The 17031-nt window shown below is 48.3% G+C and overlaps 1 protein-coding gene across 2 annotated transcripts; it reads left to right on the forward strand.

Moving 5' to 3' along the window:
• The first annotated feature begins 46 nt into the window (after positions 1-46).
• rap1gds1 (RAP1, GTP-GDP dissociation stimulator 1) lies at positions 47-16400 on the forward strand. Of its 2 annotated transcripts, XM_076040453.1 has the most exons (15): positions 47-328; positions 1786-1893; positions 2046-2168; positions 3336-3461; positions 7158-7304; positions 10615-10743; positions 11164-11289; positions 11649-11792; positions 12818-12949; positions 13073-13207; positions 13894-14019; positions 14164-14303; positions 14445-14571; positions 15372-15500; positions 15592-16400. In XM_076040453.1, the coding sequence occupies exons 1-15, from the start codon at positions 325-327 to the stop codon at positions 15717-15719; spliced, it is 1824 nt and encodes a 607-aa protein (XP_075896568.1). In that variant the 5' UTR covers positions 47-324; the 3' UTR covers positions 15720-16400. The 2 variants fall into 2 exon arrangements, with proteins under 2 accessions (XP_075896568.1, XP_075896569.1); XM_076040454.1 differs by lacking the exon at positions 7158-7304.
• The last annotated feature ends 631 nt before the right edge of the window (positions 16401-17031 follow it).

A 17031-nucleotide genomic window follows, 5' to 3' on the forward strand; every position in this document is an offset into this window, starting at 1 on the left:
GTATTCTGACTTTTTGGACCACAACCGGAAGTAAAGTGTGTCACTTCGGTCGGTGTTCGCCGTCCAGGGCCGCGCGAAGAAACCATCAGCACCGCCCGACTCGCTCCAACATCCGGTCACCGCCGCCGCCGCCGCCGCTGCTCGTCAAGCCAACCAGGCTATTTCCGATAGCACGGCTCCACCAGCAGCTAGCCGCGGCCGCTCACCGACACCCAGCGGGCGGTTCGTTTCAGAGGGGAGGGGGGGCGAACGTCGCGAGGTGCGCGCTAGTTGGAGGCCGATCACGTCGCACGGCTTCATTTTCCGAGGCGACCTCCTGCCGAGATGGGTGAGTCAGCCGGCGGCTCCACCGGCCTGCTGGCTTCAAGTCCTCTGAGCCAATAGCATCGCGCATTTTGTGCTGCTGCAATTCATTCATTCATTCATTCAGCCATTAATATTTTGCGTACAATTTTATCTCGCTAAGGCTTTATTATTATTATTATTATTATTATTATTATTATTATTATTATTATTATTATTGTTGTTGTTCGTCATGGCTGGCAGGAAGCCTCTCGAGAGGAAGCCGCGAGCCGCTGCTTTCATGTCGGGCTGTGTTTCTTCTTCCCGATGAGACGATGCTTCCAGTGGACGAAGTGATTGAAGTCACAGTGCACAAATGTGCTGTTCCAGCTGCTGCGTTCGGGTGGTGGGGGAGGAGGTGGAGGAGGAGGAGCAGGAGCAGGAGGAGCAGCAGCAGCAGGAAGCACTCCAGTCATGCTCTTCTCCATTTGATGTAGCGAGCAGGAAACCTGGCGAGGTGCCTCCACCTCCACCTCCACCTCCACCAGTGCAGTCTTCTGCCCCGTCCTCTTGATCGATCAAGGAGGTCGTAGGTCGTTGCTGAGTGTAATTGCAAACCCCCGTCCGCTACATCGTCCTGATGAGAGCGACACTCCCTCCTCTTCCTCTGAAGCGCTTATGCAACAGGATCCAGCAACCTGCGCTGCTGCTGCTGCTGCTGCTGCTGCTTTTAAAATGACTCGATGGCTAGCGATGAAAATGTCCCAGCTGGTTGTTTCTGATTAGTAGTAGTAGTGGTAGTAGTGGTAGTATGCAAACGAAATACCTGTCAGTATTAGACAGGGTGAGCTTTAAGAAATCTTAAAAATCTTAAATCAAATAAATAAAATAAAAAAATAAATAAATATATATATATATATATATATATATATATATATATATATATATATATATATATATATATATATATATATATATATGTATAATACACACACACACACACAAGCACAATCATTAGAAAAAATATAAGACCCCCCCCCCCAAAAAAAAAAAAAAAATATATATATATATATATATATATTTTTTTTTTTTTTTCGCACATTGCAGTAGTCATAGCAGCAGTAGTGACAGTAAGAGTAATATGAATAAGGTATGACTGTTGAGCAGTGTTTGGACACTGCATACAGTTATTCGTCCTTAGGTTGTGTTGATTGAAGTGCTTGCTCAGGGAACTTCACTTCAGACTCAAGGTAAATTATGAGAAAGGCCGGTGTGAATCTAACAGGTATATCAGTATCAGTATTGATCTGGGGTGGCAGCTCCCTCCCCTCCATCAGCTCCGACATTTTGCAGAGTAAATAGAAACTGTTTTTTTTCTTTTTTTTTTTACTAAGTAGTAATTATTACTGTCATTAGAGCAGTACAGGGTCTAATGAAGAATGATCATTTTGTATTGTGTTTTCCATGCAAGTGAAACGGCAGTCACAAGGTCTCTGTTTGCAGACAAGCTCAGTGACGCTCTGGAGAAGCTGAAGCTGGTGTCCACGGACGGCACCACCGACAGTGTGGAGGGCTGCCTGGACTGTCTGCTCAAAGCACTCGCCAACAACAGTAAGTGAAGACTTGCCCACTCATGTTGTGTTGAGTCAAATGGTATTGACACTGATTTGAAACGATCACAATTCTCACATTCTCTGATTCTTCTCACGATGGGGCGAGAAAGTCGCGGTGCTGAAACGGCTGCTGGTGTTTTTCCCTTGCAGACACCGAGGCCAGCGTGAAGATCCAGGAGATGAATATCCTTCACGATCTTCTTGCGCTGCTCAACCCAAAGTCTTCTTGCACCCCTAAAATAGCCAACATCATCGCTGAAGTGGCCAAAAACGGTGAGGCCTGCTGGACTGCCGCAGTTCCTGCTTCCGATTCCTCCTTTCCAAAGAACATCTGACTGATACTACAGGAGCTGGGTCAACCTCAGGGTCAGGGTGAGGAGCTGGGGACAGGGTGAGGAGCTGGGTCACCCTCAGGGTCAGGGTGAGGAGCTGGGGACAGGGTGAGGAGCTGGGTCACCCTCAGGGTCAGCGTGAGGAGCTGGGTCACCCTCAGGGTCAGGGTGAGGAGCTCAGGCTGAGGAGCTGGGTCACCCTGAGGAACAGGGTGAGGAGCTGGGTCACCCTCAGGGTCAGTGTGAGGAGCTGGGTCACCCTCAGGGTCAGGGTGAGGAGCTGGGGACAGGGTGAGGAGCTGGGTCACCCTCAGGGTCAGGGTGAGGAGCTGGGGACAGGGTGAGGAGCTGGGTCACCCTCAGGGTCAGGGTGAGGAGCTGGGTCACCCTCAGGGTCAGGGTGAGGAACTGGGTCATGAGGAACAGGGTGAGGAGCTGGGTCACCCTCAGGGTCAGCGTGAGGAGCTGGGTCACCCGGAAGCAGCTTGGATTGAGCCGCTGCTCCTCCACATGGAGAGGGGCCAGCTAAGGTGCCTCCTGGACTGAGTCTTCGTCACTGCAGTAGGTCACTGCTGCTGCATGCAAAGGTGAAGAGCAGGCCTGGGTCAGGATCCTCTGGTATGGTTCTCAGAAGAGAGGAGGTCTATGAAGTCAGGGAGTGAAGAAGCCCTGAACGCCTCACCGGCAGACTGGAGGACTTCAGTGTTGCTATGTAGCAACACAATCCTGGTCGACCGTCACCAAAACTCTGAATCCCAGTGTTGCTGGTGGTTCCGACCCCAGTAGTAAGGCGGAGCTCCTCCTCCAGTGCAGCCTTGCCAAGCCTGTTGTTGCCCTTTTCCAGCTGTGTGAGAACATTGAGAAGAGGCTGAAGATCTCCTAGCAAACTCCCACCACTCGGTCAATCCTGCTGCTCCCGGTGCTTCAGGGTCTTGGGGGTCTGCTGGAGCCTCTCCCAGCTGTCATAGGTTGAGGCACCCTGGACACGTGGCCAGCGCCACAGTGTTAGCACGCTAGCTAATAGCCTGGTTAGGGTCAGGGTTAGGTTAACGCTAACAATCAAAGGTTTTGTGCCCCTTGTGTTGACCTCCCTCTCTCCCTCCTCCAGAGTTCATGCGGACCCCCTGCGTGGAAGCCGGCCTCATCCCTCCACTCATCCAGCTCCTCAACTCCAGCGACCAGGAGGTCCTACTGCAGACCGGCCGAGCGCTGGGCAACATCTGCTACGACAGCCGTGAGTCTCCTCTGCCTCTGCGCCTCGTTGGCCCTTTGCTTTCTCGTCAAGGCTCAGGTTCCAACGTCATGGGTCAGGGTTGCTTGGTGAACGGAGAGACGTCCCACCGTCACTCACTGACACTGCATACATACGCAGACACTCTGTTCTAGGTTGACATTTGTTCATAGAAACTAGCAGGTTCCTTAAGATGTCACCAGGATTAAAACACAAGGCTTGGGCTTTGCCACTTTGTGTCATATGGTGGCAATAGATGGAACTCTCATACATGACCCACAACCTCAAGCACACCGTCCTCATACAGGCAGTCCACACCAATCCCACCAGTCCAGTCCCAGGGGGTGAGGAGGTGGTTCTGGTCCAGAAGCTAAAGGGAGGTGGGCTGGGCCTGGTCCTGGTCCTGAACTTTACCAGCTGTGGTTCTGGGGGCACGGTGACATCATTTGAGATCTACCTGGGTTTATATTTGCACAAAATGTTTCATAAAAGTACCTGCACACTCAAATACCAAGTACGCACACATATGACTGCGCATAAAGGCATTCACACTTACACATACACATACATGATGTACACACACGCCGTGTTTTGAGCAGCAAAGGATGTACATGTAGCAAATAGTCACAGGAGCTTAGTTACAGGCGCTGTCCACTAGGGGGTGAATGCTGCACAATGAGGAGTACTTCACTTTCTTTATTAACTCTTTATTGCTGGAGTATTGCTTGGAGTATTGCTTGGAGTATTGCTTGGAGTATTGTTACTGGTATTGTGCCGCATTGGGAAGATTTGTTTGCCTTCTCGGTTGCTACTGATTGACATAATGTGTACATGTTAATATTGTGTACATGTCAGTAGCAGCCAAGTGTTGCATACATATTTGTCTCACTAGTAGCTCACACTATGCCGGCGGAAATCACATTGTTATGTCATCTATTTTTTTTAAATGGATTTCCAGACCATGGAGGATAGTTAGTTAGTTAGTTAGTTGGTAGATTGGTTGGTTAGTTAGTTAGTTAACTGGTTAGTTGGTTAGTCAGTCGGTTGGTTGGTTGGTTGGTTAGTTAGTTAGCTGGTTGGTTGTTATTTAGTTAGTTGATTGGTTAGTTGGTTGGTTAGTTAGTTAGTTAGTTAGTTAGTTGGTTGATTGGTTGGTTAGTTAGTTAGTTAACCAGTTAGTTATTTAGTTAGCTGGTTGGTTGGTTATTTAGTTAGTTGATTAGTTAGTTGGTTGGTTGGTTGGTTTGTTAGTTGGTTTGTTAGTTAGTTGGTTGGGTAGTTGGTTAGTTAGTTAGTTTATTCGTTGGTTGGTTGGTTGGTTGGTTAGTTGCTTGGTTAGTTAGTTGATTAGTTAGTTAGTTGGTTCAGTAGTTGGTTGGTTGGTTAGTTAGTTAGTTGATTAGTTAGTTAGTTAGGTTGGTCCTCTATCAAAGCAGTAGGTTCATGTCAGAAGTCAGGGGTGTGACTGATGAGACCATGTGATGAGCAGGTGGACTGAGGTCTGACAGTTGACCTCACTGGTGCACTGTGTGGTGACGGCTGGCCTCAGTTCCCATGATGCTTTGTGAGAAGCTGGTTCATGTCCGCAGTGGTTTGGTGGTGTTGATCAAACATGTATGTGAGGTTGAGACCCTCATCACCACATCAGCAGAGTCGCTCCATCTCGCTTCACTCTTCCTCCATCTGCTTTCTGCTGCTGCTTCCTCACCTCCAGCTGGACCACTGGACCTCCAGCTGGACCACTGGACCTCCAGCTGGACCTCTGGACCTCCAGCTGGATCTCTGTCTCCTGACCTTCTTCTCCACACTTCAGTGGACGTCCTCCTCAGTTCAGCGTCTTTCTGGCCACAATGGCAGCGCCTGAAAACAAACAAATCAAACAAACAAAAATAAAACTAAAGAAGAAAGAAAACAAAATGAGATACATAAACCATTGAGGAGAGCAAAGCACCGTACACGCAGGAAGAAGACTGAAACTGTGAGGACGAGGCACTAAAAACATTTTCACCCTACTGGAAAATATGTGAGTCAGTCTTTGGACTCAGAATTTGAATTTGAATTTGATTGTGGTCATTTCCAAAGAAAATGAGTTCAAATACACGAGAAGGAGAGAAATGAAAAAACAACAACAGGGAAAATTAGATTTTTTTTTTAAAAAAAAAGAGGGAAAAAGAAAGGTTTGAAACAGGTTGAAGAGTGAGAGAAGACAACAACATTCCCACCCTTTCCTCTCCCTCTGCTCTCCATCACTCACTCTCTGGTCCCACTCATCTTCCTCTTCCTGTTCTCTCCCTCTGCCTCACCAGCTGCTTTTCATCTGACACGCGTGACTCAACATGGAGACGAGCCGTGTGATCTTGGCGTGTGCAGTGGATGGACAGTGCATGAGTTCTTGGGAAGGGTTAGGGCAGCGTTTCCCAACAGGCGGCTCGCGACCCCAATAGGGGGTCACGGAAATGTTTTGATTGGCAGTTTGAAATGGATTTGAAAATATAATATTTTCCAATCCGTTTTGTTTCCAGAGAAAATGTTGAGCATTCATTTTGCTCAGCATTTCGATTCAGTAATTCCATTCATTTGTTGACGAGACGTGGTAGGAAGCGGGCCAGCGAGCGTTTTGATATCTTGTGGAATATTCTGAGGGTCCTGAGACTCCTCCAGTTGAGGACCACTGGGGTCCGTCTCAGGAGGCCGTCTCTAACCGGGAGCTGATTGGCTGAACATGCAGCACACGGCAGACAGGAAGTCTGCCTGGAGGCTCTGGTTGAGTTGCTGACCTCAGCTAGCAGAGCGTGCTAGCCAGTGCTAAATGTTTACAGTGACATATTGAAGGAACTTGTGGAAAACAATAGAGCTTAATTTCATTTGATGAGTAAATCAATGAACTCGTTGAAGAGTTGAAGTCACAAGTCTGCATCGTGTCGCACTGGGTTCAGTTGGCTTCCTCCTGATTGGACAAAGAGCTTTGAGACCTTTGGCTGTGATTTAGCACTGTCGACAGGAATTGATTGATTGATTGATTGTACGAATACATATTATCATACAGCACTTTGTTGAATCTGACTGATGGAGTTGTAAATTGTGTCGTATTGAATTGGGGATTTTTGTATTGCATTGAAATGTGCAACGTATTGATCTCGTGCCAGAGATCATGTGACTGTGCTAGCTCTTTTGTTTTAATTAGTTGTTAGAGTACTTGTCCTGTGTTTGACAGGAATATTAGTTTTTTATTATTGATCTGTTTACATTCACATTGTAAAGAAAATTTAAAAACACCCAAACAAAAAAATTGAAAACCTGAAAGAATGTATTTTCTTTTAATTTTTTTGTCAGAAATTTTTTTTGTCTGTGTCACAACAAAGTTTTCACAATGGACTAAAAAAAAAACGTTGCCCTTCCCCTGTGATGGCTGTAGTAGCATCTAGCGGAGTAATAGCGTAGCTATAACGTAGCTATAACGTAGTAATAACGCAGTAGTAACAGAGAGGTGTAAGAGACACTTGGACTGCAGTCAAACATTGTAAAGAACTCACTTTATAACATTACTTTGACTTGACTGTGTACTGTGTATTGTTATACATTGGAATGTGTGTTTAAGTTCACTTTTTTTTATTTATTTATTCATTCATTCATGAATTCATTCATTTATTTATTTTTCCTTTGTGGTTGATGTTTTTTTTTCTGGCCTCTGTTTTTCAGATGAGGGCAGGAGCGCTGTTGACCTGGCAGGAGGGGCTCAGATAGTAGCAGAGCTCATTAAGTCCCTCTTCCAAAACACTGAGCCGGAAAATGAGAAGCTCTTGACTGTCTTATGTGGCTTGCTGATGAACTATAGCAATGATAATGGTAATTACCATCTTCCCCCGCAATAACCTTGAGTCCTGTCAACAAGCGGCCGAGGTGCTCGTCTCCTCACCACACACAGACAACGGTGGATCATCTCGCGCCTTTTCTGCCTTTGGCTAACCCCTCGCCTTGACCTTTCAACCCTGCTGCTGCTGGTTGCTGTCTTTTGCCTTCCAGCTTTACACTCTTGCACATTGCAACAATTTACACTTTACACTGTACAGTAGGAGGACAGCAGACAGCAGCAAGACAATGAAAAACTGCTGATTGTAACAGCAAAATGTAGCCATACATTGATGTCATACATGTATATATGTATAGACATGTATGTGTATAAATATGTATATATATATATGTACACACACATACATATTTATGTAGCCTTACAAGATAGTTTTTAATGTCCACATTAATGTGAAGCCATTCCTAGCAGAGTGTCTCCACTGGGAAGCAGGTGAACTTCCTGTTTGATCTCGTATGCTTCCTTCTTTCAAACCAGTGCATCTGCACCCTCTTGTTCCACCTGTACTTGACCCACTTTGCCTCCTTTCTTGGTTTCCTGCAGCTCTTGTGTTTATTCAGTTGCCACCCCTTCAGCACTTGCTTCAGTTTGCTTCTTCAATCAACGTTTATCCAAAGTCGTCATCTTTGGATCAATACTGATCAATATCTCAATACTGCCTGTGCCAGATCTTTGTGCTCTAAAATTGATTCTCAACACTTAGCGTACTTCGTTGAGTTGTGCCGGCGTGTATCATTCATTGAAACAAAGTACCTGAACTTTGGAGACCTTGTGGGAACCGTGCGCGGTTGCTTGGAGCTACTTTCCATCCCGCCTGGATAAGTGTGCGGTGCATCTCTAGTGGAGCCCAGTGGTACTGCAGGCAGGGACGACCCAGACGCACAGAGGGAAAGTGGTGCTAGCGAGGGTTCCTGTTGCACTTCACATTAATGTAATATATGGGTATGAAATATGTAACAAAGTAACTGGAAAGAATTGATCATTCATAATGGATTATATAGCCTAGGTGTCACACACACACACACACACACACACACACACACACACACACACACAGACAGGGGTCGTCAAAGGACGGAGGGTCCTGGTAGTTGGATGGAGGCTGTTGGATGTCCTGCGTGATGTATCTGCTGAGGTCACGCAGGGTCGTCCAGAGTCCATGCTTATTTCTTGACGAGTTTCTCCAAGCGCCGATCATTTTTCTTTTGCATAACGTTCACACATCTGGCCTGGAAGTGGGCGACACAGTGACGCAGGCGCCTCACAGCAAGAAGGCTGTGGGTTCGATTCAGGGCCTGGGCTCCTTCTGTGCGGAGTGTGTGGGTTCTCCATGTGTCTGCTGGGTTCTCCAGGTTCTCCATGTGTCTGCTGGGTTCTCCAGGTTCTCCATGTGTCTGCTGGGTTCTCCAGGTTCTCCATGTGTCTGCTGGGTTGTCCAGGTTCTCCATGTGTCTGCTGGGTTCTCCAGCTTCCTCCCAGGCTCCAAACACATGCATGTCAGGTGAATTGGAAACTCTAAGTTGTCAGTAGGTGTGTGTGTGTGTGTGTGTGTGTGTGTGTGTGTGTGTGTGTGTGTGTGTGTGTGTGTGTGTGTGTGTGTGTGTGTGTGTGTGTGAGAGAGAGTGAAGGGTTGTGTGTCTCCATGAGGCCCTAATGAAGTGTCCACCGGTCCAGGGTGTCGCCCTGCCCTCACCCAGAGGCTCCAGCAGACCCCCAGCACCCTGAGTGCAGGAACAAGTGGGTATTGAAACTGGATGCAGTGTGTATGGATGGATGTATGGCCTGGAAGTTCACTTTGCCTCCTGGTGCTGGCTGATGATGGAACTCACCATCTTCTGGGTGCACCTAGTGGGCAGAAGAGTGGCAAGACGCAGGCTAGAAGGCCGGCTTCTGGCCTGTGGAGGAGGGAGGACAGGTGTTAGCCAGTCAGCCGTCCAGCTGGAGTCACACAGTGACATCCATGGTTCTCCAGAGAACCGTGAAGGAGCTGGGAGAGGAGGCAGAGGAGGCGAGTTCCTGCTCATAGTGGTGGAGGAAGGACAGCAGCCAAGAGGAAGGAACCCTGTTCCATGAGGAAGGGGTGGAACATCTGTGAAAGGGGGTGTGGTGCTGACGACCCTGCAGCCCGCCAGAGGTTAAATATCTGCCGCGTCATTGTTTTGGATTGTTTCATGAGGTTTGGCTGCATCGCAGGCACACACATGAATGGAAACGATGTGATTGCTTCTTGATAATGAGACACGATGAGAAGACTAAATCCTGGGGTACTTTACTGCACTGCTGCTGGTGATGGTTGCTGCCTTCTGGCCCTGGTGGTGGAGTGTGTGATGTGCAGTGTGAACTGGTCACACTGGGACTATGCAGTGTAAATCTACTGGCTTTTACCTTTTTCATCATAACTCCTTTTACATTATGTTTGACGGTGATTTTTTTCCTTTTCTGCTTTTCTTGTGCTGGTCCATTCTGCCTCTCACCTCAAACCACCTTCACCAGCCCGGTCTAACAACAGAACCCTGCCCGGGTTCACATCAAGGAGGCCGTTCCTCCCATGCTGTGTCTCAGTTCAGGCTCTGCATCCTTCCAAGGCTGCATTTTGAAAGGAAGTTGCGTCACAGCACTGCGGGAAGGCTCCTCCCACTTCCCAGAAGTCCTTAGGACGCTCCAAATGCACCCTACTGTTAGCACCAAGGCTGCACCGCTACCATCCTTCACCTCCTTCTGTATCCCAGGATGCTTTGCGTGCTGCTGCAAAGCATCCTGGGATCCTGGGAAGTCGGCTGAAATTAGCGCCATCTACTGGCAAAGACACCACGTTTAAATTGAAGTATTGAAATTTCACATAAATTTTTTTACTTATTTCAACATTCAACGCCATCGTTAGATGGTGAACCAATGGTTAGCTTGATGCTATGAAAACGTCACTTCAGGAGGGAACGGCGGTGACACAACCAGGAAATACGCCCAAGGCTAGACCGTCCCGGGTGGTTACCGGGGAGGCGGGGTTTGGGTCGGTCCTTCTAGGCCGGGTCCTTGGAGGACGCTTCCTTCAGACGGAGGACGCTCGGTCTGAAGGGTGCAGACCCTGAATTGAGACACAGCACCAGTCACACCAGTCACACCAGTCCCTCCACTGTTGTTGCCCAAGTGAGTGTTGGAGTCCCGAGTCAGAGGCCCATCATGCACCTCTCCAAGAAGGCCGGACGCTGCACTGTGTGTAACCAAGTGGGCAGCAGTCAGGTGTGGCTCATGTTTGTCTACCTTTGATTTGTGTCTCTTTGTGTTTTGCAGATTCCTTACAGGCCCAGCTGATCAGTATGGGTGTGATCCCAGTCCTGGTGAAGCTCCTGGGCATCCACTCACACAACACAGCCCTGACTGAAATGTGTCTTATTGCCTTTGGGAATTTAGCAGAGCTTGGTGGGTACAACCTTCAAACAAACAATGATCTCCGCCCGGCTCTCTGCATTGCTTGTGTCGCTGTGTTGGCCCAAAAATATGCTATCGTCCGCTTGTATTTCCTAAAACAGAGGATGTTAAGGTTCCTCCCGTCGTCTTCAGCGCCTTCAGACTTCCTACCGCTGCAGACTAGAAGATCAGTAGTGAGAAATGCAGCAGTGGATCCAGAAAAAGATTCACACTGCCCTCAGAAGAACAATCAGTCAATCGGCTCTTATTTGTAAAGCGCTAACTCACAAAAAAACAAACAGTTGAAGATGCACAAATACCTCCAATGATCGGCGTCAGAACTCTGTTGTCTCACTGCTGTCTGCTCACCAAGAGAAGACTGGTTCTGTGCTTTCAAGACGCACCTTGTTCTTCTCCTCTGGTGTCTTTCAGAATCCAGTAAAGAGGAGTTTGCTTCAACCAGCATTGCGGACGAGCTGGTGCGTCTCTTTCAGAAGCAGACAGAACATGAGAAGAAAGAGATGATTTTTGAGGTTCTGGCACCACTTGCAGAAAATGGTAATATGATTGTTTTGGTCTGGGGGGAACACAACACAACAAAACAATCTGTTTTTTGTTTTTTTTAACCTTGTAACGACCTATGGGCTTTCTTCACACTCAACCTGTATTATTATTTTTTTTTTAATTATTTTAAAGACTTTTAGACACCAAAGCAAAAGGCATATTTTTTTCTAACATATAGATATCTGTGTACAAATGTACGGAGTAGAAGAAAAAAGTTGTCAGAAAATACTCACCTCTGTTGCCAACTCACATATTGATATGCGATTAATTCTGATTAATTGTGATTAATTATTGACAAAGACCATCATTCATTTGATAAGTCCTGTCCTGTGGCCATGTCCTCCTGCACCCAGACGTGATCAAGCTCCAGCTGGTGGAGGCCGGCTTGGTGGAGTGCCTGCTGGAGGTCGTGACCAAGACTGTGGATGGAGAGAGCGAGGAGGACGTGGTCCAGCTGAAGACGGCCTCGGACCTCATGGTCCTCCTGCTGCTTGGAGGTGAGTGAGGAGACGTCGCTGTTCACGACTGAGAGCCAGTAGGTGGCGACGTTTGGAAGCAAGAAGCTCAGCGTGAGAAGGTCTGGGCTGGACCCGTTTCATCTGGACTCACAAGTGGCCTGAGTCTGAGCTCCCTGTTTACATTTGACACTAGCTCTAACTGTGTGACTGGTGGGGCCACAGTGGCTTCTACAGTGAGACAGAGGGGGGTAGCGGAGCAGCAGCAGATGGATGGAGTGTTCTGGTGGGCCTCCTCATAGGAGGAAACAATCTATCCTGGGATATTATGGAGAAAACATGTTGCTGGAATGTCAATGGAAAATGAAGCAAAGCAAAGTTGCAACCAAATCAGCGTCTTTGAAGCCCCACCAGGGTGTTTAGCTCTTAGAACCATCCAGAACCTTCCAGAACCATCCAGAACCACTAGGGTGTTTAGCTCTTCGAACCATCTAGATTCTAGATGGTTCGAAGAGCTATCTTTGGGATGGTTTGAGATTCTAGAACCATCCAGAACCACCTAGAACCACCCAGGGCCATCTAGAACCATCCAGAACCACCCCTGTTGAGCTCTTTATCGAAATGACTCTGCAAACACTGCAACCTGGAGGAGATGCAGCTGTTTGATGACTGACTGACTGTTAACATCATTTCTTCAAGTTCAGCGGGCTGGATTAAAAAGCTTAATGGGCTGCATATGGGCCCCGGGCCATAGTTTGCCCATACCTGGACTAGTTGGTCATTTCCTAAAGTATTATAGGAGGATCACAGGTTAAACTGTCACAGAGGCCAAGTTGGGCCATGTCAGTGTAATAGTTTTCAGTCAGTGTTTTCAAAAGCCATTCTGTCTACCGACATCCTTGTCACTGATTGGCAGCACTGCGTGCTGTGCTGTGCTATTATGTGTGTTTGTCAATTCAAGGCTGTGGCCAGTCAACACTTGAGGGACGTATAGAAATGATTTGGTTGATAAACTCCGTGGACTAAAATCAGTCTGAGCCTCGGTGGTCTTTCCTGTCTGCTTGTAGACGAGTCGATGCAGAAGCTGTTTGAAGGGGGGAAAGGCAACGTCTTCCAGAGGGTCTTGTCCTGGATTCCGTCCCGGAACCACCAGCTGCAGCTGGCCGGAGCTCTGGCCATCGCTAACTTTGCTCGGAACGGTGAGCTTCCATCCACTCTTCCAAATCGCTGCTTGTTGTCCCTCAAATAAAGATGTCTCTGTGTTTGAGTAGCCTTTAGCGCAGTGTGATTGAACTTCCAACGGGACTGATGTGTGTATTCAGATGGGAACTGCATCCACATGGTGGACACTGGCATCGTGCAGAAGCTTCTGGAGCTGCTGGACCGTCACGTTGAGGAAGGAAATGTGACGGTTCAACACGCTGCACTGAGCGCCCTGCGGAACCTCGCCATACCGGGTGAGCAACAGGCGGCCGGCAACAGGCGGCCGACAACAGGCGGCCGACAACAGGCGGTCCTCCTGATTATAATGGCCTGACAATATTTCATGGATGCAAGCCATGACAGTGTACACACGCACACACACACAGACACACACACACACAAGCACAAGCTCTGCTTGACAAAAAAAATTGCAACTAATATTTTATAAAAATTGAATATTAGACAGTGTGATCTTAAAGACATTTTAGTGACCATTAGTGATAATTATACATCTCTCTCTCTCTCTCTCCATATATATATATATACACACACACACACACACACACACACACACAAACAGGTTCTATTGAGAAACTTCCTGGAACAGTCTTCGTCAAGGTTGTTGTGCTTAATGTGTGTGTGAGTTGAGGTCGGCCCCACTGCTGTCCAGTGAAAGCCAGCAGGCTGACCACACTGAAGTCGTTCACCCTGGAGGATCCCCTTGTTATTGCATTCACAGCCTCATCTTGATTTGGAAACATCTCAGCAGACTTTAGAAAACAGCACCTAGGACTTTGGGGCCAGGCAGTGAACACCGGGCTCATCCCATCTGGGTTTTTTTTTTAAAACACTGTTTTGGCTTTTGAGTTTCTGTTTTCTTTGTTTTCTGTGATAACATCTGAACTTGCCTTGCTTTGGTCGCTTGTTTTTCTCTGAGCAGTGGTGAACAAATCCAAGATGCTGGCAGCCGGAGTGGCAGACGTGGTCTTAAAGTTTCTGCATTCAGAAATGCCTCCAGTTCAGTTCAAACTGCTGGGGACGTTACGAATGCTCATCGATACACAAGGTAGACGATCACACTGGGTTTTATACAGACAATCAAAAAAATCCACCTCCTCATCCTGTGTTCATAACTCCTCCCCCAAATGTAAATCAACCGTGTGTGTGTGTGTGTGTGTGTGTGTGTGTGTGTGTGTGTGTGTGGCCCCAGACGAGGCCGCCAAGCAGCTGGGGACCAATGGGAAGCTGGTGCAGCGGCTGGTGGAGTGGTGCCAGGCCAAAGAGCACGCGGGAGTGATGGGCGAGTCCAACAGGCTGCTCTCAGCTCTGATTCGCCACAGCAAGTCCAAGGTCAGAGGTCAACGTGGATGTTGTGATTGTCAGACAGTTTGTGTTGACCTGCTGCTTCGAACTCATCTGCTAAGTTTTTCATGTCCGTCTTTTCCTCCTGGAGTCAGGGTTTGCCTGACCTGCTGTGTCTCTGTGTTGCAGGAGGTCATTCAAACAGTCATCCAGCATGGAGGCGTCAAGCACCTGGTCACCATGGCAACCAGTGAGCACATGATCATGCAGAACGAAGCGCTGGTGGCTCTGGGACTCATTGGAGGGCTGGACTTGGGTGAGAGCTTCACACAAAACACTTGCATAAAACCACCATCACCACCTTCACCACCATCACCTCCATCACCATCACCACCATCACCTCCATCACCTCCATCACCTTCACCACCACTACCATCACCATCACCACCACCATCACCATCACCATCACCTTCACCACCACCATCACCATCACCACCACCATCACCACCACCATCACCTTCACCACCACCATCACCACCATCACCTTCACCACCACCATCACCATCACCACCATCACCACCACCATCACCACCACCATCACCTTCACCACCACTATCACCACCACCATCACCACCATCACCACCATCACCACCATCACCACCACCATCACCTTCACCACCACCATCACCATCACCACCATCACCACCACCATCACCTTCACCACCACCATCACCTTCACCACCATCACCATCACCATCACCACCACCTTCACCACCACCATCACCTTCACCACCATCACCACCATCACCTTCACCACCATCACCACCACCACCATCACCACCACCACCACCACCACCACAATCCTCACCACCATCATCATCATCATCATCATTATAGTGGCTGTGAGTGACATTTGATTCAGTGAATCAGACAGAGGCTGAATCAAACAAGCATCAGTCAAACAATGACCTCCAGCATCAGAACCACCTGCACTGCTCAGCCTGCTGCACACACACACACACACACACACACACACACACACACACACACACACACACACACACACACACACACACACACACACTAATGTGAAATGTTTCCCTCCTGGTTGTGCAGTTGCAGCTGAGAAGGACTTTGTTGGGGCCAATCTGGTGTCGGTGCTTCACACCCTGCTGGTGGACGAGAGAAGTGCACCTGAGATCAAGTACAACTCCATGGTCCTGCTGTGTTCACTGATGAGTTCAGGTCAGACACTCAACAACACACACTCTTCATGTTGTGTGAGTAGCAACCACTTTGACCAACCACCCCCCCCCCTCTCCTGCTGTCTCTGTAGAACCTCTACACAAAGAAATCCAGAGTCTGGAGTTCATCAGCGTAGTTTCCAAACTACGGGCTCATGATAACAAGACGGTGTCCCACCAGGCGTCACTGACAGAGCAGCGACTGACGGCCCAGAGCTGAAGACCTGTGGTCCTCAGCCTGCTGGGCCGTCCAGGCCACCTGTCGCCCCTCCGTCACCGCAGCCCTCAGTGACCTCCGTCATTGTCCCGACTCTCCTCCAACGCCCCGTCATCACGTGCCAACGTCTCCTGTCCAGTGTGACGCTAACCAGACACCTGCCTGCCCTCCTGCCTGCCTGCCACCTCGTCCACCGTTAGACTCAACACCAAATGGAAGAGAAATCAATTTTCAATTTTCAGAAGCAAAGAATATTATTATTATTATTATTATTATTATTATTGTTATTATTCTTGTTGTTGCTATGATGATAGAATATTCAATGTATCAGGCTGCAAAAGCCTGTTTTCCAGACGACTGTGGGACACTGAAGCCCCCTTTTTAAAAAGCCATATCACTGAGATGATGACGCTGGGTTGTTAGCATGTCCGTTAGCATGATGACCGCACTGGTTCATGAGATTCAACCTTTTTAGTTTTTTGGTGTTTTGACGCAGCGACTCGGCGTCGCTCCAACCCCCCGGTCGTCTCTCCGCCTGCATGCGAACCGTAGCTGTGTGGAAGTGGAGCTGCACTGAACAGCACAAGGACGTGCGTGTTAGGAACCTTCTGTCTGTCAAGACCACAGCTGTGAAACCATCTGCCAGTAAGACACCATTAAAGTCATGCACAACAACAACAACAACGTCACATGTGATTTTTCTTTATTTCACTTTGAAGTGGGAAACGGTCGACTCGTCGTTTTGGCCCGGTTCTGTCCCGAGTGGCTCGCTGGACCGGAACCTGAACTGCGTTATTCTGCCTGTTATTCCTGTTTGGGGGCCTGAAGGAAGGTTTTTTATCTTTATTTATCTTTTGTTTTTTCCCCCCCACTGACTGTCCTCCTTCACTCCATCTCCAGTCTGGATAACTGCAGTCTGCTGGAGAGCCAGACAGGAAGTGCAGTTTGCTTCCATCAGTTCTACATTTGAGTTCAGCATCAATCCAACAAAGCGCCATTTCAGACGAGATGTGGGTGTTGTAGCGGGAAGCCGAGTGTTGGAGTTGCTGCACCGTGTGGGATCGATGCAAGTGATCAGAATCTGATGCTCAGTCAGTGGAGGAAACAACCAGGCCAACCAGTCTAACCAAACCAACCAGTTCAACCAGTCCAATCAGGCCAACCAGTTCAACCAAACCAACCAGTTCAACCAGTCCAACCAGTCTAACCAAACCAATCAGGCCAACCAGTTCAACCAGTTCAACCAAACCAACCAGTCCAACCAGTCCAACCAGTCCAACCAAACCAACCAGTTCAACCAGTCCAACCATCCCAA

This window comes from Nelusetta ayraudi, unplaced genomic scaffold (genome assembly GCF_046127955.1).
Source record: "Nelusetta ayraudi isolate G7.1 ecotype Tasmania unplaced genomic scaffold, CSIRO-AGI_Nayr_v1 ptg000061l, whole genome shotgun sequence".
Lineage (NCBI taxonomy): Eukaryota > Metazoa > Chordata > Actinopteri > Tetraodontiformes > Monacanthidae > Nelusetta > Nelusetta ayraudi.